Here is a 23,487-nt window from a genome sequence, read left to right on the forward strand (position 1 = left end):
GTAGGTACTAGTTCCACATGAAAATTACACAGGTCAGATGTTCCTTGCCTCATCGGTTTGCCCCTCACCGGTGTTGAGTCTTATTGTCAGTTCATGAAACACCAAATGTTTCCACTAGCTGTAAGTTGATGTCAATAGTAGTTTCCAACAGACACCAGAAAAGTTGTACATGAGCCTATGAGCAGCTGAATGCGCACACACACTGCCAGTTTACCTACATTGCTTGCTGCATTCCCTGCATTCCTTTATCATCAGGGCTGTCGGTTTAATTCCTCACCGGCATGTATACCAAACGATGAGATGCTGCACATTGCTGAATACAACATTGTTGGTAGAAAAGTCACACTGAATCAGCATACATTTTTTAAATGCTGTCATTTCAGTTAAATAACAGATACACACCCAGAACCTCTCGTGACTGTGAGCAGTCCAGTGAAAATGACACTGGTGGGCTTTCCAGGGTGGTTCTGTTTCCTTCTAGCTTCAATTATTTCTTTTTCTTTTAGTTTTCCTCTTGGTTAGTCCTCTTAGTTTCAACAGTAGGACCAGTTTCTCTTCACTTCCACATGCAGGTTCTTTCCTCAATCATAGTCAGTGAGACAATGAAGATGGGTCCTTGTAGGTTATGAATAAAGGTTTATTTAACTTGGATGCAGGTTACAGGTAAAGCCCCACCAGGAGTAGCATCCTTGCTGCTCAGACCATTCACTCCAACTGAACTCATCCAAACACACACACTCTCAATATTCTAATGACCTCACACACTGGCTGAGTGCAGGGAAGAGAACACCAATGAACATCAATGGGGAGGATTCATTATACTCAACAGTAGATCAAAACAGTCCCCCAAGGGCTTAATGGCCATGACCACTGGTACCACCGGATTGATGATGCCACATTTCGACAATTTAAAATCTTTTTATGTTAGCAACTTTTCTCACAGTTAAGGGAAGATAGCTCATGACATACCATAGCACAGAATCCAACTTCTTCTTAATATAGTGCCAATATCCTTTCAAATATCCAAGTGAGTTTGAGAACACTGTTTGAAACTCAAACGTTTTTCATATCATGTGGTAGCTTTGATCTCATCTAAGATAAGCTCCATAGTAACATTGATTTTATTCAAAGTATTAAGGTAGTCACCCCTAAGTCTGACAGAGGGATTGGCATTGGGATCCAATATGATTCATCTTTGATGAGGCCAGATAAGTACACTGTCTCCATTAACAGGAAAGTAAAGTTTCCCACTCCATGTCTGGCCCGTGAATTCAGTTTTGAAATTAAAAAAAACCCCATCAATTATGTGTTGTTGCTGCCATAATCTCCTGTAACAGCAATAGGTTCTTTTCTTTTTTTCATACATCTCATTTGAAATCAACGTTAACCAAGTACCAGACCTGAACAGCAGTTCAATCGATCGATGGCCAATATTTACAGTATTTTTGGGAAGCCCCTTTAACTCACACACTTTGACTTGCAAAATAGAATCTTCACTAGTTCATTGCAACCATTGGTTACTTCATTTACTTTTATAAATGACTTCCCAGCTTTGCAACTCTTTGCAAAATGTCCCATATGTAACTCTGTTTCCATATCATGTTCATGGCAGGGCACTACTTGTTGTTGGCCATGTGTTCTAAAGCTCCAAAACTAAAACAATATCCCTTGAATTTGAAGTCATTATTTGAGTGTCTTATTTGGCTCTCCTGTGCTTTAAAGCAATATTTTGTACTAAAAGTTAAACCTAATCATCCCTGAATACTAAATGTTAACATAAACCCATCCCTAATGTGTTTCATCTAAACCCATGCCAGACTTTCAGAACAAGTCTAACTTCGTCTATGTGGTGATGTACTCCTCTCACTTTCTCCCTACTTTTGTTCCTTAATTTCAAAATTATAATGCCCCAACACAGTTCTCACTTTGGATAAATAGGTTTTTTAATGTACAGCTCATACTCATTCACATCTTTTCAATTGTTTCTTTAAGTGCAGGTTGTTTTTTTAAAAGCCTTATTGACCCTCAGGATCTAGACAAGCATACGAGTATAGAGGTCTGCTGTCAAGTGGATGCCACAGACCTTACTTGGTAAATTTAGTAGGCCTGGGTGGAACTTTTAATTCCACTGGCGGGATCAGAGCAATTTTGGTACACACGTGTTGCTCCTGAAATGCCGAATTACTGCAAAATTAAAATTCTGCAGCTCTGCTGGCAGAAATAAAAATTATGCAGTGGTTTCTAAAGTTTAGAAGCCACTCCATACTCAGTATTGTTGCATACTCTGCAGTGATTACAACGTTTAAACACTGCAGAGTATGTGAGGGCACTGGGTGACATGTAGTGGTTTCTAAATTTTAGAAACCACTGCATACCACTCAGTGCTGTTGCATACTCTTCAGTGATTAAAGCTTGTAATCACTGCGGAGTATACAAGAAGTGCGCCAAGTAGTATTTGACCTGCTATTTTCTTAGGTAAAGTGCATCCTTACATCCATTTTGGATGCAAGTGTGAAATTTATGCTAAGAAAATAGCACAAAATGCTCACTCCACCCCTTCGTGGAATTTCATGAAATCCAGGGGAATTTTAATGCAATTCAGTGGAATCAAACTGCAAATTCAACATACACCTAATATTTATCAACTATGTTCTTCCACATTACCATCTGATAGGAGGGTTTTCCGGGGAAAATGAGGAAGAATGTTGGAGCTGTAATGTGTTGATAAACTGAGACAGTAGTTTATTATGATAACAACCTACACCAAAGACAAATCACAACATTATGATTATCGTTTAAACTGAGCTCAGCGCCAGGACACCCTAGGGTAATCGTGCGCTTTTATAAATTTAATTAACATAACATAACATTAGAAAGTTACCAAGTAACAGATAACACAACATGTGGCCCACTCTTGTATCTGTAGCAATACCTGAGATGAAATTGTTGATGTATTCCTTGTAGAGATGTGTTTTCTGTACTCCTAAAAGAAAATGTTTAGCACTTAACATGAATGTCACTGAACGTGGACATTAAGGGGCTCATTATGGTGTCAGATGGACTTACGCCCTCCTAACACCATAGCAGTCTGCCACTGCTCGAAGTTAGGTCGGCAGTTCCGACCTCAGCATTAGGATGCGACCACCCTATGGGCGGTCAGAGACATCTATTTTTCATAATGGCAACTTGTCCATAATTAGGAAAAAAATAGCGGTCATGAACCATTGAAAAGTTGCGGACCCCAAAACTGGGTTGGTATCCCATTCACTAAAGAAAAGGGGTTTCCTTAGAATCCCTTCCACTTCATGAATGTTAAAAAAACAGTATTCTTGGCAAGTTAGCAGTGGTCAATTGGACCACTGCCAACTCTCAAACAGACTACTAACAAAAAGTAAACCTTTCTTGTTAAATGCAGATCCACTCCAAGTATTGTACACTGGTTGGTTCAAAAAATGATTTATTTATTTAACAGAGTTTTATATAGCGGGATCTTGACCCGGATCGGGTATAAGATCGCTTTACATAGCACCAGTTGCAGTACATGAGGACACATTCATTTTTGTTAGGCATGGGGAGATTAAGTGATTTGCCCAGAATCACAGGATGTTCAGCGTAAATTGCATTACATGAGGACACATTTATTTTTGTTAGGCACGGGGAGATTAAGTGATTTGCCCAGAATCACAGGATGTTCAGCGTCATTGCCGAGACTTGAAATCAGTTCCCCAAATTGAAGGTCAGCCGCCCTAGCCGTTAGGCCAACTCCTCTCCCCAAGATTTGGTGGTCGTAAAAATACTGGTCGCAAACTGCGACCAGTATATTCGGTCTGTATATAACACATCTGGCCCCAGGTTCCTTAAGTAACACGATAACAGTAAATAGCAGCTTTATCCTGAAAATCCATACTTCAAGGAGCTTGTAAAGAAAAAAACTGTAATTCTAAAATGTACGCACCTAGGTTACCGCAATGTGTGTTAATTCAGACAAAACTACTCATTGAAGTAGTGATTAGTGGAATGTGTTCTCCAACAGTAGCTCCGGCATCAAAGTTGTTGGCGAGTGTGCATATGGAAAGACATAAAGCATTTAGCCCATCACTTCCTTTTTGCTCAAGATGATGCTAGGGCAATGCATAATAGACGCGAGTAGCAAGAAGCCAGCTCAATGAGAGCAATGCCTGGCTGCTTCGTAGAGGTGGCATTGGGTGTTGTGTTGTTGCAGTCTGTGCTTGTAGTCTAGTGACAATGTCTGACCTTGCCTAAACATAATGCAGGTGCTTGTGCAGCCTCTAGATAGATTACTGTGTAATAATCACCATAGCATGGAATAGTGCACCAACAGTATCCAGTGAACCATAGACCAGGTCCATATATGAACAATAACTCCATTTTAGCATGCCAAAGTAGATATATTTGCCAGTGTTGAGGTGCAGCAGTTGCCCATCACCATTGTGAAGAAGGAGGCCACAGAGCTTTGAGTTAAATTGGTAAATACAAGTTTATTCTGGCATGCACATCAGCCACAGCAGTATCAGGTGACACTCTTCATCATCTGTCACTCCAGCGGTCCACAGGGCATAACTAAACACATTAGAACATGGAACAACAGGAACAAAAATTGCGAATGATAACTTAAGTACACATAGGTAGGTAGAGGCGTCGAAAACTCCACAGTTTACTACACTTAAGGTTAATTAATTCTAAATATATGAAGCTTGACGTTATATATCTCCAAGGTACTTGGATGCAGCATTAAGAATAGTACATCTATATTTAATAATATATTGCTACATCCACAATATTTTGGTTGAGGATATTTTTTGTACAATGTCTGTAGCACAATATTTCTGTAGATGATATTCTGACATACAACCATATTTTTAGAAGTTTTAGTAGAAGGTAGAACTACTCATTTGTCTTTGGATGATTGTATTAAACTGTTGCTATTACTTTATAGGTATTTTCAGTTATTAATCGTGCGCAGATTATTGATGATGCCTTCAACTTGGCAAGGTAAGGTCAACGTGTGTTTTTCTTGCTTTCTAGTTCCTTCGTTGAAAGTGCATACTCATAATTTCTAATGTGGATTTAAACGCCTCGGTAAGAGCTGAACCGATATCAATGTTTACTCGACTGTAATGTCCAAGGAGGAGTGATGCCTCTCGTCTTGCTTTAGCCCTCTTGTGCTTCTGTGAAGTGGACCTTCAACACAGGCCTGCTAATAAGTATCTAGGAACTTAAAGGCATTTAACAAGGAGCACATCTAGTTCTGTGGAGGGTGAAGGCTCAGAGTCAACAGGCAGGGACAGGTTGGGAGCAAAGAAGGCTGATAAGGGTTTGGGATCACCAAGGATTGTTTCTGCTTTAGCGAAAAACAGAAATTGAAAACACAATTTCGAACTAACTGGATTCAAATATTTCAAAATAATTTTTACCATTCGAAGGTCACTTTTAAAATAATTAGGGATTCGGTCTAATTTGATTTGCAGTGTTTGCAGAAAATCGAATAAAACAACAGAATTTGCAGTTTCCTCGGAAAATCAGTCAAAATATATTTTCATCAATTACATTAATTATGCGAACGTTAACAAATCTATTATTCTTTTTTTGCCCTACTCTGCCTCAATATGCCATACTATTAATCCTTTCTGGAAATAAATGATAATTCGTGTTTATAGCTGTCAATCCCCAATACAACATCCAAAGGTGAAAAAGCATTTACGTGATTTGTGCTCAAAAGTTTCGTTTTTCATTCGATAGTGGTATAGTCAATGCAGTGTTCTGCACATTATCTGTGCCTCTGGTTTAATGATCTGTAGAATTTCTTATGTAAGCGAGGATGGACAAAAATGTTCTTTCTAACTTTGATGTAATTGGGCAGCTTTGTACAGGTCTGGCTCCAGGCCATGATGCAGTGGCGGGTGACTACTTGGCAGTGCTTGATGGTGGAGGTACATCTCATAGCTGGGCAGAGCTGTTGTCACATCTCTTGGCTGAGTTAGGAATATACAACTACCAGTATGTTGATAACACCCAAGTGACACTTCAGGCTCATGTTTATCATCTAAAGGATTAGCTTTCAGCCTTCACCTTTTGCATTCAGAAATTCACAATATTTTTTAACCAATCCTAACCAGCTTTTTTTTTTCATCTAATAAGCATCAACCAGGTTTAGTCCTGGTTTGCCTTTTTTCTGTGAGTTCCATGCTCATGTAGATGTTACATTTTCGAAATAACTCATTGGAGAATTAGGGCCTCATTTGTAAAAAAATTATGCAGCGTGGCGTCGCAAGCGACTTTCTCTTGCCGCGCTGCATCATTTTTAAACCACAGGGATGCGTCATTTTACCATCAATACAAACCATCCCTGATGCACAATTGGTTGGCATGCGCCAGCTCACACACACTTGCGTCATGTTGCAAGGGTGCCTGCATTGTGGGGATGATTGTTTTTGTGCAGGAAGCTATCTCTTGATGGCATTTTCCACTTGGTATGCATGCTGCTGAATGCTGGCCGCATAGAAAGAGGAAACAACGAGGGAAATACAAGTATTTCCCCAGGGGAGGCATAGGATTCTGACACATTCCCAGATTTCAAAACTTTGTAAATCTGGGATTGTGTCAGGTTCCATTGAAATTGCATGGTAACACCCACAGCAACACCCATGGAACACCACTTGACACTACCTGACGATTAGGAAGGCAATAAAAAACCCATCTCTTCCCTGCAGTCTAGGCCCTACTTTTCAGTCTGCCTGTAGTAAGCGCCGGGACGCCTCTCCGCTGAGGCAGCTGTTGCGCTATACAAACTGGACTAACATAACATAACTTTCATGCAGTGTAATGCATGAAAGGGGCCATAATAACAAGGCCACGAAAGGTCACACACGGTGACTTTATGTAACCTTGTAAGTTTGGGCAGGCACACTGCGCCGTCAGTGCATAAAAAAAGTGACGCACCTGCGGTGCAATGGCCTTAAAAATGAGGCCCTTTGTGTTCAGCTTTCCTTTCCTGAGAAAATGATTAGTACCAACTTCACATATTCATACTGCAGGAGAAATTAATTTTCCCAGGAGTAACACAGTAACGAACTCAAGGTTATGCACACAAAGGAGGCCATGTCATGAAAACAGACCTTCTCTCCTGCTGCATCCCTCTACCGTCCCTACCTGATGCCTTCAACGCCGCTATAATTGTTGCAATTGATTCAAGAATCAATCACCTATGTAAATATATCTGTATGCCACGGCATGTAATATATCATAATATGTTAATGTATATTATATTATATTGTATTATAATATATTATATTATATTGCATTGTATAACATAATGTATTGCTGTATTTTAGAGCTAAATACATACAAACAACAGCTGCATTGGAGACCACAAGGTTTCTCACTAATGAAACGGAATACATGCCTTGGGAAGCTGCCCTGAGCAGTTTGAATTACTTCACCTTAATGTTTGATCGCAGCAATGTTTATGGACCCATGAAGGTAAGATTCATATTACTGTCTATATTGGGAGCTAATTAATACGTTTACAGAACACCCACACCTGATTCGAGGCACTATCATATAGTTATAGTTTCTGAATCAAAAATAGATTTGTATATAGGCGAGCCTGCATAGCAATTGGTCGTCCTGTCTACTCATGAATTGCATTAATTCGTGTTAGCAAAGCACATGACTACCTGGAATCCACCCAATCGAATTTTAAAAAAGTCATCAGTTTTGGAGCAGTGCAGTGTACCCCAAATACTTTTTCATATCTAGTGCCACATTTCCTCCAGTACATGGTTCCAAAACAGGTGAGTGCACCCTTTTTCTTCACTCCCAGGACACTGTTGCATTTTAGAAGAGGCCGCAGACACTTGTGCATCCCTTCCATAATAGAGATAATGTTAGTGCTGGAGCTATTCTAAGGGGGATTTCCATTATTTGTATGGTGATCTGGCCCCCAAAAATAAGGGAAACACTTTGCTTCTGCACCTGTGCCATATAATGCAGTCACTCACTGGGTGAAGGCTGTGTATAGTAGGGGCTTAACCACCTGATGCGACTTTAGTGTATGGCGGGAGTGTGCTCTCTGCAAACTAGTTGTACACATGGCACTGGCTGTGTGGAGTATGGGCATGACCTCCAAAGGGGGATTTTTAGTCTGGAAGGAGTGAGCTCTTCGTCAAAAGTTGTGCACACGGCAAAGGCTGTGCGTAGTAGGAGTTTGGTCACCTAATGGTGCCTGGTACATGGTGATGGCGGCACAGAGTAGGGGCTTGGCTACTAAGGGGGCGTTGTTTGTCTGGAAGTAGTGAGCTCCCTTTGAAGATTTGTGCACAGGGCTAAGACTGTGTGTAATTGAAGCTTGGCCATGTAAGTGCACCTGGGCATCCATAACAGTTTGTTGACAGGGTGAAGGCTGTGGGTACTACTGGCTTGGCCACCTAATGGGGATTGGATTTCTGGAGGGTGTGTGGTCTAAGTAAACAGTTGTGTACAGGGTGAAGGCTTTGGGTAGCAGTGGCTTGTCAATAAAAGGGGTCTTTGATGTCTTAAAGTAGTAGACTCCACTATAATAATTTTATATTTGCGCATATGTGCATGTAATGTATGCCTTACATGATTCTGGGTCATTTTGTACTTATTTATATTGTGAAATGCTTCAACAGTAATATCATCAATGATGTTGTGTGATATGTCATGGGTGATGTCATCAATAATGTAATTGAACATGTCAGGTGTGATGGAATATGCAAGGTCCTAAGCGGGGCATGGCTGGGGCACATATTATAGTTAGCTCCCAAAACCATTAATAGTGAATATTAGTGCTTTTTTGGGTTTGAAAAGTAACACTATGGCTGACATTGTCATCTAAATATAACATTCCTTAACCTTTTTTAGTGAATGCTGGACCTGGCATCCTTAGGGTGGTGTTTCCCCAAACGTTTTGCCTTTGACCTGTTTTGCTGATTCTCTTTTTGTTGGCCTTCGGACTCTGAGTTCTTTACCACTGCTAACCAGTGCTAAAGTGCCCCTGCATCTCCCTAAACATGATGACATTGGTGTATATCTGATTGGCATATCTGTGTCACTGGTAAGTCCCTTGTAAAGTGGTATACCATTACCCAGGACCTGTATTTCAAATCCTGCCACTGGGCATGCAACACTGATTGTGCCACCCACATAAGTAGCCTTTCCAACCTGTCTCAGGCCTGCTATTGCAGGGCCTGAGTGAGCAGTTTACTGCCACTTCAACTTGGCATTTAAAACTACTTGCCAAGCCTTAAACTCCCAATTTATTACATGTAAGTCGCCCCTAAGGTAGGCCCTAAGTGACTCTCTGGGTAGGGTGCTATGTAAGTAAACTGTAGGACATGTACCTATGTGTTTTACATTTCCTAGTAATGACACACACGCAAATCCTATTTTCACTATTGCGTGGCCTGCTCCTCTCACATGTGACTATTGGGAATTGCTTAATAGACTTTTGAGATGTAATTTCTGATTGCAGATGAACAGCTTCTTTATGTTAAGTATATTTTTATTGGTAAAGATACATTCCCTTTACTGGTAAAGTTGGATTTGGCATTACTAGTTCAGGGGTGCCACTTTTAGAAAGTGGGCACTTCTCTGCTCTTCACTCTTTGTGTGCCCTCCAGCCTCCAAAACATGTCTGGATTTGGGTGACAGTTCTACTTTGTGCATTCCCTCTAGAAAGCAGCAAACACAGGGTATTCAGCTGCATCTGCATTAATCTACATACTGATGGGTCTTTCTGGGCAGAAGGGAAGGGGAGGGACTGACACGTACACGTCAATAGGTAGTGTTCTGCCCTCACACCTAGCTCTGATCAACCCCCCAGGGTTAGACTGGCAGACATGACTGGGCCGCAAGAGGACCTGTGCACTTTAAAGACTTTCCTTTGTAGTCACCTCCACTTCAAAGGCATTTTAGAGAATAAGTACTGGGGCTCTGCCCCCTTCTTATCAGACCCCTTTGCACATGGAACTAGACATCTCTGGCTCTACATCTGCACATTGCTAGGAGGACTGCTATGCTGCCAGGTGGGGCTGCCACTCTGCTACCTGCTCTGCTGTTTTGATCTGCTGCTTGTTGAGCTGTAGAACCGTCTGACACTTTGCTACCTGCGTTGCTGTGCAGGCCTGCAGCCTGCTACCTCTGAACTTGTAACTGAAACTCCAAAGTGTCCTCCAAGGGCTTGTTGGCTTGTCCTATGTTTTCAAAGTCTCATGGGCATCAAAGGCTTCACCAGGTTACTGTTGCTATAGGACTGTGCCCTTCATGAGTCCGGCAGCTGTGCCTGTGGCAAGCGCTCCAATCTGTGAAAGCATGCCTGATCACCAGCTGGTGCTACTAAAGATTGAGCGCTTTGATTAATTCAACACAATTGCTCCGTTCTGTAGCCGACAAGCACTCCGTTCTGTGAAAGCGTGCCTGATCGCCAGCTCGTGCTACTAAAGATTGAGTGCATTGATTAATTCAATACATCACTATGTTCTGCAGCTGACAAGCGTTACACTCTGTGAAAGACAGCACTGTGCTCTGCTCGCACTAGGAGCTCAAAGCTGTGGAACCCAGCACTTCGCTTCCCCAAAAACGACTAGCTGTCCGTTCTGGGAGGACCAGTTCTCTGTACAAGAAAACCAAACACACCGGGCTACAAGCACGCTTGACAGCCCCCCAGCTTGACACATTGCCGAGGTGATGCAGAGTTTACCAGTGATGTCAGCGCCACTTCAGCTCGCCTGCACGGAAGAGGAACCTACACTGCGCTTCTTACATCGGTGGCCCCCACTGGGAAAACTCTATGCTCCGGGGTCCACTTGAGAGGCAGTGTTGCAGCTTCTCTTCATACCCCACGTTTGGGCTCCTCCACCCCGGCATCCCTCCTAAGAGGTACTGTGTCGGGGGCAGCTGGAATTGGGAGTCCACCCCTGGTATCAGGGGACCCGCTTGGAGCTGTTAGTAAATAACTTTGGAGCTCCGATTTATCCATAAAACTGTAAGGAAAACTTGTCGTAGACCTCTCCTGGGTCTTTGTTATTTTCCCCAGTTTAATGTGACCATCAACCCTGTCTCAATAACGAGGGCTGTTTTAAATATTGTTTTAATCGTGAAACTTATATTGTGTTTATAGATTTTTATCATTTTGTTTTATTCACTATATTGAAACCTATTTTTCTAAACCTGGAGTCTTTTTGTGGTGTTTTCGTTATGTTTTAAACTTAAACTTTGTTTGGTTTTACAAAAATAAAACCATAAAAGTTGCATAAAAAACATAGTACATTAAACAACAATTCATTAAATAACACACTTTTTAACATATGAAGAGAACCCATTGCACAACCTCCCATTATAATCTATGACAATTAAAAACATGTGGGAAGGGTATGCCCAGACGAGGGTCCCGTGCTCACTACACAACTGGAGTCAAGCTATCCTGGCTGAAGAGGGGTGAAACCACGAAACCGGTCCTAGGATACTTGATTCCGGTCCAGGGAACACATGGCTTGGCAGTTCGGACTGGACTGTTCCCATGAGGCACAGGGTCAAGACGGATTTGCATATGGCCATGTCTGAACTGGGGTGGCGTGGTGAGCAAAATAACGATGGATTAAACCCAGATCTGTGACTGGGGTGAATGTTTTGCCAATGTGCAACATTCCGTCCATCATCTTGTGTGTTTTGCTGTTCGCCCTATGTGGGAAGGGTATGCCCAGATGTGGGTCCCGTGCTCACTATGCCACTGGAGTCAAGCTATCCTGCCTGAAGAGGGGTGAAACCCCGAAACCGGTCCTAGGATGCTTGATTCCAGTCCAGGGAACACATGGTTTGGCAGTTCGGACTGGACTGTTCCCATGAGGCACAGGGTCAAGGCGGATTTGCATATGGCCATGTCTGAACTGGGGTGGCGTGGTGAGCAAAATAACGATGGTTTAAACCCAGATCTGTGACTGGGGGTGAATGTTTTGCTAATGTGCAACATTCCGTCCATCATCTTGTGTGTTTTGCAATTAAAAACATAGTACCATAAAAGCATCTCCCTCAGTTAGAATTTCCCTGCAAGGATAAGCTGGTCCTCCTCAACCTCAATAATTTAATAACCAAATAGCTACATATCCAAGCAGAGCCTGGTTTTCACTGTGGATTTTAGATAACCCGCGATAAAAAAAAATACATTCCTCCTTCAGCATTTGAAGATACAGGAGGGCCGGATGAGCCTCGATAAAATTCATCCTTTTTAAAATAGGGACTAAAAATATCTCAGAGGGGTCGCAAAAAATTTACAAAAAATCATAAAGTGAAGCAGATCCTGTGGAGACTGTCCGTCGCAGCCACAGAGTGCTAACACTTGACCTCTGCTGCATCATTTAGGCCTGGCTAGCAGGAGGTGAAAGAGATTCATGCGAAACCTCGTCAGTAAAATCCGCTCATGTAAGGATAAAGACCCCAGGAGATAAGGCTCTGTATAAGGAGTTGTTTTGAGCATTGAAAAAGTGTGAACACTTGGTTTAAGAAGTTCCCGCTCGTCCCTTTCCATTTTCCTGAGTGTGAGGAAGGATTCCCTCATTAGCTCCACGTCCTTTTTAACAATAGCTTCGGGATTAGAGTATAGGTCAGCACGCCCAAGCCCTTCAAAGCCACCTCTAATATAGTTAAGCCATGGTATACGAGATGCATTATCTAGGGACATACACTCTTTTAAAAACAGATGATTAAGTGTTAACGCCTGATTCATCCAACCAAACCAAAACACAAAACACAAGTGGGCGTAGTGCCAGGGTATCGCTTAAAAATGGGACCCCCAATTACTCATGGGCTGCCAGATTTGACAGTCCACGCGGCACACAGAACAAGTGCTTTAAGAAATTATTCTCAGTCACCTGAAGAGGGTCCGCTGCAACATACCCCCAAATTTCACTTCCATAACTAGCTATAGCCACACTTTTCGCTTGGTACACCTTCAGCAGATCTGCAATTGGTCTCTTCCCTAGTTTAGATGCAAAGTTAAAAATAGCTGCATTCACCCGGGCCAAGTCCCCCATTTCCTAGAAATTAGAGGCCCCCATTTAATGTGATCATCCAAAAGGACCCCAAGATAAGAGAAAAGATTAGTGTGGGGGACTCTAGAGGGGCCAACACGAAATGCAAAACTTTTTTGGGGTCGAGACCCCACCTGCATTATATATGATTTTGAGTTGTTGATTGATAGATCCCGATCCCCCATGAAGTTAGAAAATGCATCTAGCAAGGATTGCAGGCCGATAGCAGTCCTCGATAAAAGGATGGCATCGTCCGCATAGAGTAGGACAGGAAGGCCACGCCTCCCTACATACGGATAGTCTACTCTGGTGGCTCTTAAAACTCTGTCCAGTTCATTAATATAGAAATTAAACAAGAATGGAGCCAGGTACAGCCTTGCCGTACTCCCCTCTTTATCTCAAAATCCCTAGAAACACAAAGGTCCTGGGAGAATCTAACGTTGGCCTTGGTTGACTTATGAAGATCCTCTAGAAAATTAAAAATGTTATTCTCTACCCCCATTACCTCATGGACTGCCACAGTTTAACCCTGTTCACGCAATCGAATGCGGAAGACAAGTCCATAAAGGCAAGATAGATAGTACCTGGGCACGCGACTGTATATTTACTCAATAACATGGTTAGATTGAGACATTGGGCCATGGTTGATCGCCCTGGGCGAAATCCAAACTGGACGTCAGACAAGATCTTGTTCTCCTCCGCCCAGGAGGATAATCTTTCAAAGAGAATACGGCCCACAACCTTGACCACCGAATCAAGAAGGGAGATTGGCCAATAGCAATAAGTGCTATTCCGATCACCCTTCTTGAAAACGGGCACTGTAGTAGAGGTGGCCCAGGACACAGGGCAACCGTTCGAAGCAGCTGCCTTAAACACAGCCACGAGGACCGATGCCCAAAAGGATGGATCCTACTTAAACAAATCCGGGGGGATACCATCTGGTCCATGAGCTTTGTTACTGGTTAACCCTGCAATGCCAGCCTCAACCTAACCCTGTTCAAAAGTCACTACAGAGGCATTTAGATCACGACATGCCTGATCTAATTGCTCTGTAGGACATTCAAATATTGATTTAAAATGGAGCACCCATTCCTCCTCAGTAATATGCGAGTCTAGAGCCCCCCCCCAGCTTCATATTCAAAAAGCGGTCTATTAACAATTCTCCAAAACCTAGAGCTATTCCTTAAGGTACTTGACTCAAGCAACTCCCGCCAAGCCTCCTCTTTCAGCCAATGTTATTTTATATTCTTTGCGGCACTTACGAACCTGAGAATGATTTCTCGCCTTATCTGACAGGGCTAGCCTCAACCTTTTCGCAGCCTGTGAGCATGAGGAATCACACCATCGGGGAGTTGAGGTCGCTACTCTACGGGCCGTAGCACTTAAGAGATCACCAACTTTAGTAGAAATAGCTTTATAGGAGCTGATAAGTTCGCTAGGGGATGTGCCTACAGAGGTACACAAAGCTAACTCAGAAGTACAGGATTCTTTTACTGCATGGTAAAAATCATCTGGAGAAATCTGGGACCATTTAAGCCGATGTGTGCCATCAGTTGGTCTAAGCATACCCTTAATTGCCATACTGCTAATTTGCGCTAAAAGCGGACCACGCATTTGGACACAGAGCGGGTTATGGTCACTGTATACACTCTCCACGATGTTGAAACCACAGAATAAAGTTTGTAAAGAAGAAGAAATTCAAATATAATTTATATAAGACCCCCTACCTCTCCCTTTAAAGGTGGGTACGGGAAATGTACATTGCGGGTTGGATAAAGACATTGAGGACCCATATCGAATTCTTTTAATAGATTATTTCGTAATTCCCCCTGAGCAAGATGTTCAAAGTGAATCCCCCTCATCCGTGGGCAGCCTAAGGGTGGATGTTAAAATCACCAAGGACCAAAAGGTTATGTAGAATAGACCCATAGGACTGCCTTATAAACAAACCCAGGGCTGTAATATTACAGACAGCTGGAGCGCAAGCCACGGAATTATAAAAATTAATAAAACCCAATCTAGTAGCCCCCCTTTTTAATATCAACGCTAATATTCCTGGCTAGGAGATGGCACAACCTGGATCTGGCAGTCGACTGGCAGGGATATATACGTAACAAGACCACCCTTTGATCTACCACCCGCTGAAGGGGAGGCTGGTCCAAAAAAGCCTTGTAACCTTCCAAAAATAATTCACAATCCACCAACCACATTTCCTGAAAGCAAATCACAGGGAATTGGTTCACAAATTGCAACCAGGTTGGGTCATGGAACTTATTAGCCAGCCCGCCATGTTAGAATATTGTTAGCAGACATACAAGAGTCCCCCTCACTGGTGAGTGATGTATACTTAGATCAGGTTTGATGCCAAAAAGTGAGGGGCTCACGAGTCAATCACACTCCTCCATCCCTCCTAATGGGGAAAATCTATTAATTAAATTCAGCGTGGGAGGGGAAATATACTGACAACTTGCCAAAGATGTTGCATGAACCGCAGGAGAAGGCAATTGTTTAAAAGCAGGCGGAAATCTATGTGACCGCCCAACAAGTGAAGCTTCTATGGAAGCATTCCTATAAATATCCCTTGGGGGGTCGGGTTTATAAAAAAAGCCCAGTGGTAAGGCCCTGCCAACAGATCCAGAATTGGAAAAAGTGGGGAGTGTGTCCCTAGATAGTATTCTACCAGCAAGATGGGGCCTATCAAAGTTAATAATAACACAATCACCCGTGCCCGATTTACAAGAACTGCCAATCCATCTAACTCTGTGGACCATGCTGATGTTTTTGGCCACCTGTGCACCCAAAGTGGTATTATTTGATAGCCAGTGAAGTACTTTATTTTTTAACTGCCCATAGTCCTCGTTAATTCCCCGGGGAAGAGATGGAACATTCCCCAGGACTACTACGTAAGGGGTGGATTCCGGAGGTAAATCAATTACCAGTAGACTCAATTGCTGGGCCTCTCTACTATCCAACCTCCCGGCCCTTAAACAATGACTTTCGTTTGTGGCTCCAGTTTGTCCAGATATATCCCTTCTCTCCCCAGCGACAGTATTTTTTACACTGAGCCCCCCTGTACTGCAGACTCTATCTGAGATTGATTTTGTGGCAGGTCCAGGATGGAGTTCATCAAATGTATCCGCGTATCAGAGTCCCGTACACTTCTCTGGCCCAGGTCACCACTTGGCTCTCCTATTAGGGACGGCACAACATTAATGTTCTGGGATGTTATAGATTTTTCAATCTGAATCAGCCTCTCTAAGATAGGACCCAGTTTTAAGTCCAGGAGAATGGTCAACACTGACTGAAAAGCTTCCAGAGCCCCAGGAAGATCCAAGGCAGTGATAGCGCTAGGTAGAACTGTGGCGTATGCTGAGGGTGTTGAGGGTTTAGAGACCATGGTGAGTTTCGGTTTCTTCGCTTTCCACCCAGTGGATTGGATTTTCCTTTTAGAGCCAATGCCCGCCCACAGATTCCCTTTAGCTGCCGGGTTTACAACTTCACTACTGCAAACGGGTTACTACTCGTGTGAATGACATTCCCCTGTGCAGAAATAGGCTCATTACCCCCCGCCCCGATTACATATTATAGTGACTGGCGAGAGGGGCATTGGCGTTGGTGCTTGTTTAGAATGGGCAATTGACACACTAGTTGTCCCAGCGCCAAATTGTGAGTCCGCAGAAATCCCAGGGCTACTGGTCAGGCTAAAAAGTTTGTCTTCACCCACTGACTGAGAAGCAAGAGTAACTGAAAGAGGGAGTTGAGGACTGCTTTCTGGAGACCTCGAGAGGCACCAATTCACCATCTCAATCTCCTTATCTATTACTGCTGCTGCCCTCTGCAAAAAGGAATCCATAGTGGTAACCGTTGCAATGGAGCCTGGCTTTCCCTTCCCCGCAGCAGTACCTGGCGTGGCCTTCCATGGCTAAATGCACGGAAAGATGTAGGCAAGTAACTGGATAAGCCCTCTCAGCCCTCTGGACAGGGAAGATACCACAAGCAAAGTTATTTGTGTATTATCTATATGGAACAGTCATGAAACAAGCCCAGTCCACCACACTGCACACTCCTACCTCCTTAGACGATGGTAATGTCACTCAAAAAGACAAGTAGCAAGCTTCTCTGGCAGCTTAGATCACCTTAATTACCGTAGACTTTGGTATGCAGGGATCCCAGGACTACAGGCCAAGAAGGGGGGCCCAGCCCAACCTCGATCGGCTGCGGACAGGCACAGACGGGCCTGCCCTTGACCCGGGCTTAGCCCGGGTACACCCGCATGCGTCCCGCGCTGCGGGAGTGCTGTGGCCTTTTTGTGCGCCTCCAGGCCCAGAAAACCAGGACATAGGTGGCCCTCCTGCCACGAGCGGTGCTGGTCTCTGCAGTCCCCACAGGTTACGGCTGGTCTCCCGTGCTGCGGGAGTACTGGGGCCCTTTTGTGCACCTCCAGGTGCAAAAACCGGGACATAGGCGGCCCTCCTGCCGTGAGCAGTGCTGGTCTCTGCAGTCCCTACAGGTTACGGCTGGTCTCCCGTTATGTTACTGTGTGTATGTGTTGCACAAATACTTTACACATTGCCTTTTGAGATAAGGCTGCCTGCTCTGTGCACAGCTACCAGAGGGTGAGCAAAGATGATCCTAGTAGTGTATCTCGCTTACACTTACTTACTAGAGTGGTGGCTTCTGCCTGGCTTTAGTGTATACCTTAACCAACCAGAAGCTATATTTCTAACAGTAAATTTCTATTTTTTGTAATGTAAGTTAATGTCTTTTTTATGTAACGAACTATAACATCACTTTTCAGTGGATTTAATGTAAAGCAAGATCTTATTACAAAAACTCTCTCCTTACTTGGAACCAACTACCCACTGTAGCACTTGACATTCTCAGGGAGTGAAGCAGAGCAGACCAAGGCCTACTCGGGCTAGGTGGTGTGGGCCGGCAATCACAAATCAATGGCACACCAGAACAACAGTCAATAAGTTATTGTACAATCAGTGTTTTTTCATATAAAAAAGAAAAGTACATTTATAACACTCACACTATTTATACATGAGGCTCCTGGAAATTACTTTATATTGCATTTCACCCACAGTGGGTCCTGTAATCCATAATCAAAATGTCCCTCACCCATACTAGATCAACATAACAATATAAGGGGGTGCAATTTAAATATACGACAGACCTTTTGGTTTTGTGCAGAACTCAACACAACAATGTATAAGACAAGCCTATTGGCTTTGTCAAGGGATAACCATATTCATACAACAGTAATCACAGTTAGCATTCAACTTAAAAGCAATGGGTTAAATAATAAAAATAATATTCAATGCATTCTTTATCAATGTAACCATTGTCAATGAAGCATTTCCAACTTTTAAATCACATGCATCAGTCTTTTTTTTCACCTTCGAGCCACATAATGCAGCCATAGTTTCAACCCTTAAGAGTTCCTGCACTCCGGTGCCCTTGAGCAAAACCTCTACCCCTGAGAGCACTTTGATTTAAGACAAAACTTTCCTGAGAATCATGCATGCAATGCCCCCGAAACATAGGGCAAGTTTTGCAAACATTCCTTGGGGACCACTGCACCTCAAGAGCTATATCAGCCCAAGTAGTTCATTATGGAGGTCTTCATCGCCGGGAGCAGTAAATGTCAATGAGGGGTCACTTTACAAACCTTTAGCGGCCTCACACCACAGCTATTTTTCCTTTTTTCAATGTCATGTCCCACCCAGACCACCCACAGGCTTTCTCTCATTTCTTATTTGTTTTACTGGCAGAGTGTGGAGCACACTCCTGTGCTACTGAGCAGGCTTAGTAGCTCCTCTCTGGCCTGTGCTCCTGTTCCTGTGGGTGGGAGGAGCAACGTTCTCTCTCTTCCTCTCCCTATATGGTGTGCCAGTGGTGTGCTACTATTTTGACCCTCCATGCCCGCAGACAGGGGCATGGGCGACGGAGGTGTCTAACATCACTCCTGCTGCTCTGGCCACTCAAGAAACAGAACTGCTAGCATTCTCTGTTGCCTTGGAGATGGATCATTCCATTGGGACTCAGTGGATGTGGTTCCTGGGCATAAAGTTTACTTGGGGAGGGTCACCAGGCCTCTCTCTGCCCTGGTCCATCCTGGGAGAATTTCAGTGGATTTTAGCGGCTCACCATTTTTGTTTCTACATTCTTTTGCCAGACAGTGGTTATCTTGTGGGACTGAGACCAATTTTTTAAAGACCTTCAGTCAAGGGTGGGCCCTCTAGGATGCCGAACAAGGGTTGAGGGTTCATAGTATCCCTACCCTGCTCCCCTATATGTTTTTATTTTCATTTATCTTTCAAGCTGGTGGGCCAAGGCCCTGAGGCCTAAAATGGCTAATCAGATCATTATCTTTTGATCTTGTGGTCACTCAGGAGTTCTGCAGCACTAGAAATCACAATTCTTTTAACTATAATTAAGGCTCCCTGTTTTCTGCTTTTACAGATTTTTACAGATAAATACAGGCAGAAAATCATTTATTTTCCTGTCTGTATTCATTTTTAAATGTGTATAAAAACGGAAATTGGGTTGTTTTTGAGTGATTCTGACTGCTGTCATTCATGACTGCTAGGCCAAAAGCTGTGTGGATTGGCAGGCAACGGATTAAAAAATAACGGAACTTTAGTAAAGATCTTAAACAGCAGTATATTTGCACAACCTTGATACTAAAAGGTGCAAGTTTTCTAATAAGTACATATTTTATCATCAGAGTGTGTATTTATCATTGAAACCTTTCAGGCGTTCAGGCACAAGTGTACATTAACTGGTTAAATAAATGCAAAAATATACACATTTCAGCTTAATTATTTTCACAAAACCTTAAAATAATATGGATAAATACAGGTAAAATTAGCAAAAATAAATATGGATAAATACAGATGGAAATGACAAAAATATAAATACCCTAAAACCGGGAACCCTAACTTTAACAAACTGTGATGGTAAAATATATGCCAAAGTTCTGGTGAACCAACTGGGGAAAGTGATTTTGGGACCAGTATCACCAAGACAGCACAGCTTTATTTCAAGGTGCGGCACAGTAGACCATGTCATGAGGTTGACCACTTTGTTTGATATTTCCGAGGCCTCAGGGTCAACAATGGGTTTTGTTTTATTAGATACTGAGAAGGCCTTTGACCATGTGGCATGGGGATTTTTCGGGGCGATGCTCAAATGGAAGGACTTGGATGAGAGTTTTATTAAAGCCATCAAAGCTTTATATAAGATGCCTAGGACTATAATTCGAATAATGGGGATGGAGCTGGATACCTTACAAATTTCAAGGGGAACAAGGCAGGATTGTCCATGTTCACCTTTGTTATTTGCTTTGTATATATTGATACCTTTATTGCCCAGCTTGAGAGAAACCCATGTTTTAAACCCTGTACAATGAAACATGTAGATTATAAAGTTCTGTCCTACATGGACGAAAAATGATAGTTACAGCAGATACTTCAGAATCTCTGCCTTTGACTGAAAATCAAGTGAAACAATTGGAGAATTTTCAGGGTATAGATGGAATGAGAGAAAACCGAGGCATTATGTACTAAGGGAACTAGATGTAGTGATCAGCAGGTGGTGACAGAGGCAGTATATCTAGGGGTTAGAATAGGTGCAACCCTAGATAAACTTATAGAGTTGAATATGGATCAACTATTACACAACATCAAGCTAGCACGGGGAAGGATCAACCATCTGCATCTCTCGTTATTTGGGAGGTGTAAAGTGTTGAAAATGACTATTCTACCAAATGTATTGTATTTTTTTACGGATGTTCCCCTGGAAATTAGTAAACGTGGCTGTCCAAATTGAAGAATGCATATTTTAGCTTCCTATGGGATTATAGGAGGTCAAGAAGGGCAACTAAGTATATGGTACTCCCCAAATTGTGGGTGGCTGGTCGGTCCCTAATCTTATGGTTTACTATTTGGCGTGCCTGCTACAACACATGGGAATCTTATTTACGGGTGGGTCAGATAGAATAAACTTGGCAGAAACCCCAAAAATCTATTAACTATTTTTGGGTAGTGAGGCCAAGGGTTGTTTATTAAAAAAATGTAGAACCCAGCTACTATAAGAAAACCAAATGTAAGATTTAAAGGACAGGTTACAAAGTTTGGAGGCAGATAAAGCACAGAGTAGGCATAACTAAGGTTAACTTTTGTACACCTTTGTCAGCCTCATTAATTCTCCCATCGATGTTTCAAAACGCAATTTTCAATAGATGGCTACAGAAGGGAATCACGGTGCTGGGCGACTTGAATTGGGATGGCCAATTCTATTCTTTTAGTGAGCTGCATAAGACGTAGGGGCTGCTTCAGAGTGATTTTTTTAAGTATATTCAGATCCGTGATTTTATAAATAAAGGAATAAGGTTGGTTTAATTTATAACCTCTTGATTCAAGACCTACCTGATGATGTGGAAGTGCAAAATATGAAATGGGGAACTAAACTTGGGTTTGAGGGCCTTTTTCTTCAGGAGTCACTGGATTTAGGTAACAAGGTCCTTTTAAGGGTGAGTCTGGGAAGCCAATATTTCAAAATTTCAAGAGGGTTTTCAACTTATACCACATCCCGGCTCAGGTGGCAAAATGGGGTGGTAGGTTTAGTGGGAACTGCAATAGGTGTTGGTCTGACCAGGCCGAGATTGGCCATATGTTTTTTTCATGCCCCAAACTAAATTCTTTGATGCAATATATTAGAACTTTATGGGATCAATCGGCGAGCAGGTTCAGATCACCCCGTGCTAATGATGTTGGGTGTTATCGATTAATCTGAGGGCAATGATGTATTACAGAAAGAGATATACTTATTATTTATAGCTATGTGGGTGCTCAACTTCTTATATCATCAGAATAGCTGAATCCAGAACCTCCAACATTTTTTATGTGGAGGTCCAGATTTTTGGCAGCTTATAATATGGAAATACATTTGTATAAATGTAGGGGGCACAAAAAGCAGTTGTGGGGGGCCAGGATCTGGTCGTCCGTCCGTAACTAACTAGATCGAATGCCTGACTGGGCAATGAGTAAATTGAAGTGGAAGGCAGCAGCAGCAGTAGCTAACTGGGCGGCAGATCTGGATCTCTACGTCTCATTTAGATCGTATGGGCTTTTTATGAGTTTTAAGCGTACAATGCCTATTTTTCAGTTAAAATATATGAATATCTTTCTCCGATTATGCATATGCAGTTTATGATAATGTTTACAGATTTGCTGCTATTTTTGCTGTCATTATTGTTTATTTCTGCTATGTACCTACATGTTATAACCACCTGATATCTTTGGTGGCAATCACTGTTGATCATGTCCAAATGTTTACCACTATGCTTTTAAATTATATTGACTTTATTCTGACAAGTGGTTTGCATTACTAATTATGTTTTACGTGTCTGGGCATGCTGCTACCTTATGTACGTTTTTTGGGGGGGGATTATGCATTTGCACTTTATGGTAATGTTTATAGATCTGCTGCTATCCTTAGTTTGTGTATTTGCACTTTATTACCTCTTGGTCAATTATTGATGCAGGTAGACCCGACTTATGCTCTGACACTGGTATCATACTGCTGGCTTTGTACCGTATTGGAGTATGCACCCTTTATTTTGCCTAGAGCTACTAATTTGTTTGGCTCTTGGCTTTAGCCCAGATATGTGCATTTTAAGACCTAATTTCAGAAATGTCATTGTCTGTGGTATGTTAACCATTTGTTATTCGTTTGAATTGTACTTTTTCTGCCTAGGGTCCTCAAACCTGAGGCAGAATCTGTATTAGACTACTTAAATGAACTCTGTAAATGTATTTTGTGTGCATTGTGTCTGCTGTGTATTTTGACTAAGCTCCAGCATAAAATCAATAAATAAAATATATATTTTTTTAAAAGCCAAAAAACAAAATGCACTCTTTCTGGATAAACATCTATTATTCAGCCCAAATTTGTGCAATTCTGTCAACTGTTTTTTTGTATTGCTGTCTAATTTTCCCTACGGAAACTGAAGGGGAAAAAAGCATTTTGTGGCCCCCCTTTTTCTCACCCCCCACTTGAGGATCACCATGAAACGTCTCAGGATGGAGCTCAGCTGGATAAACATTTTTTGTAAAGTTTGGTGAAGGTTCGGCACACAGCATCAAACTTATTAGTGATAAAAACGTCTATTCTTATGGAAAGTCTGTCCTAACTCTATAACTATAACTACACACATACATATATCTGTCTAATGTATATCTATATATCTATATCTATTTATGTATCTATATTCACTGAAAAAACAAAGGGTTACAGGGACGTTATAGTTAGGGTGATATTTCACTTGTACAAAACCAGAAAATTCTGCAGTTATAGTTAGCTGAGCTAACTACATCCCGTGCCCCCACGATACACTGCTTATGACCACACA

General features: G+C 42.4%; 1 protein-coding gene across 3 annotated transcripts in view; it reads left to right on the forward strand.

Annotated features, from left to right (window-relative positions):
- LOC146860504 (aminopeptidase Ey-like) overlaps positions 1-23,487 on the forward strand; it is a 724,459-nt gene that overhangs the window by 493,393 nt on the left and 207,579 nt on the right. For all 3 annotated transcript variants that reach the window (XM_085644417.1, XM_085644415.1, XM_085644416.1), the window contains exons 14-15: positions 4,958-5,013; positions 7,353-7,500. In XM_085644417.1, the coding sequence (XP_085500543.1) occupies positions 4,958-5,013; positions 7,353-7,500 (204 nt within the window). The remainder of the gene's footprint in view (positions 1-4,957; positions 5,014-7,352; positions 7,501-23,487) is intronic.

This window comes from Triturus cristatus, chromosome 3_1, assembly GCF_964204655.1.
Source record: "Triturus cristatus chromosome 3_1, aTriCri1.1, whole genome shotgun sequence".
NCBI lineage: Eukaryota > Metazoa > Chordata > Amphibia > Caudata > Salamandridae > Triturus > Triturus cristatus.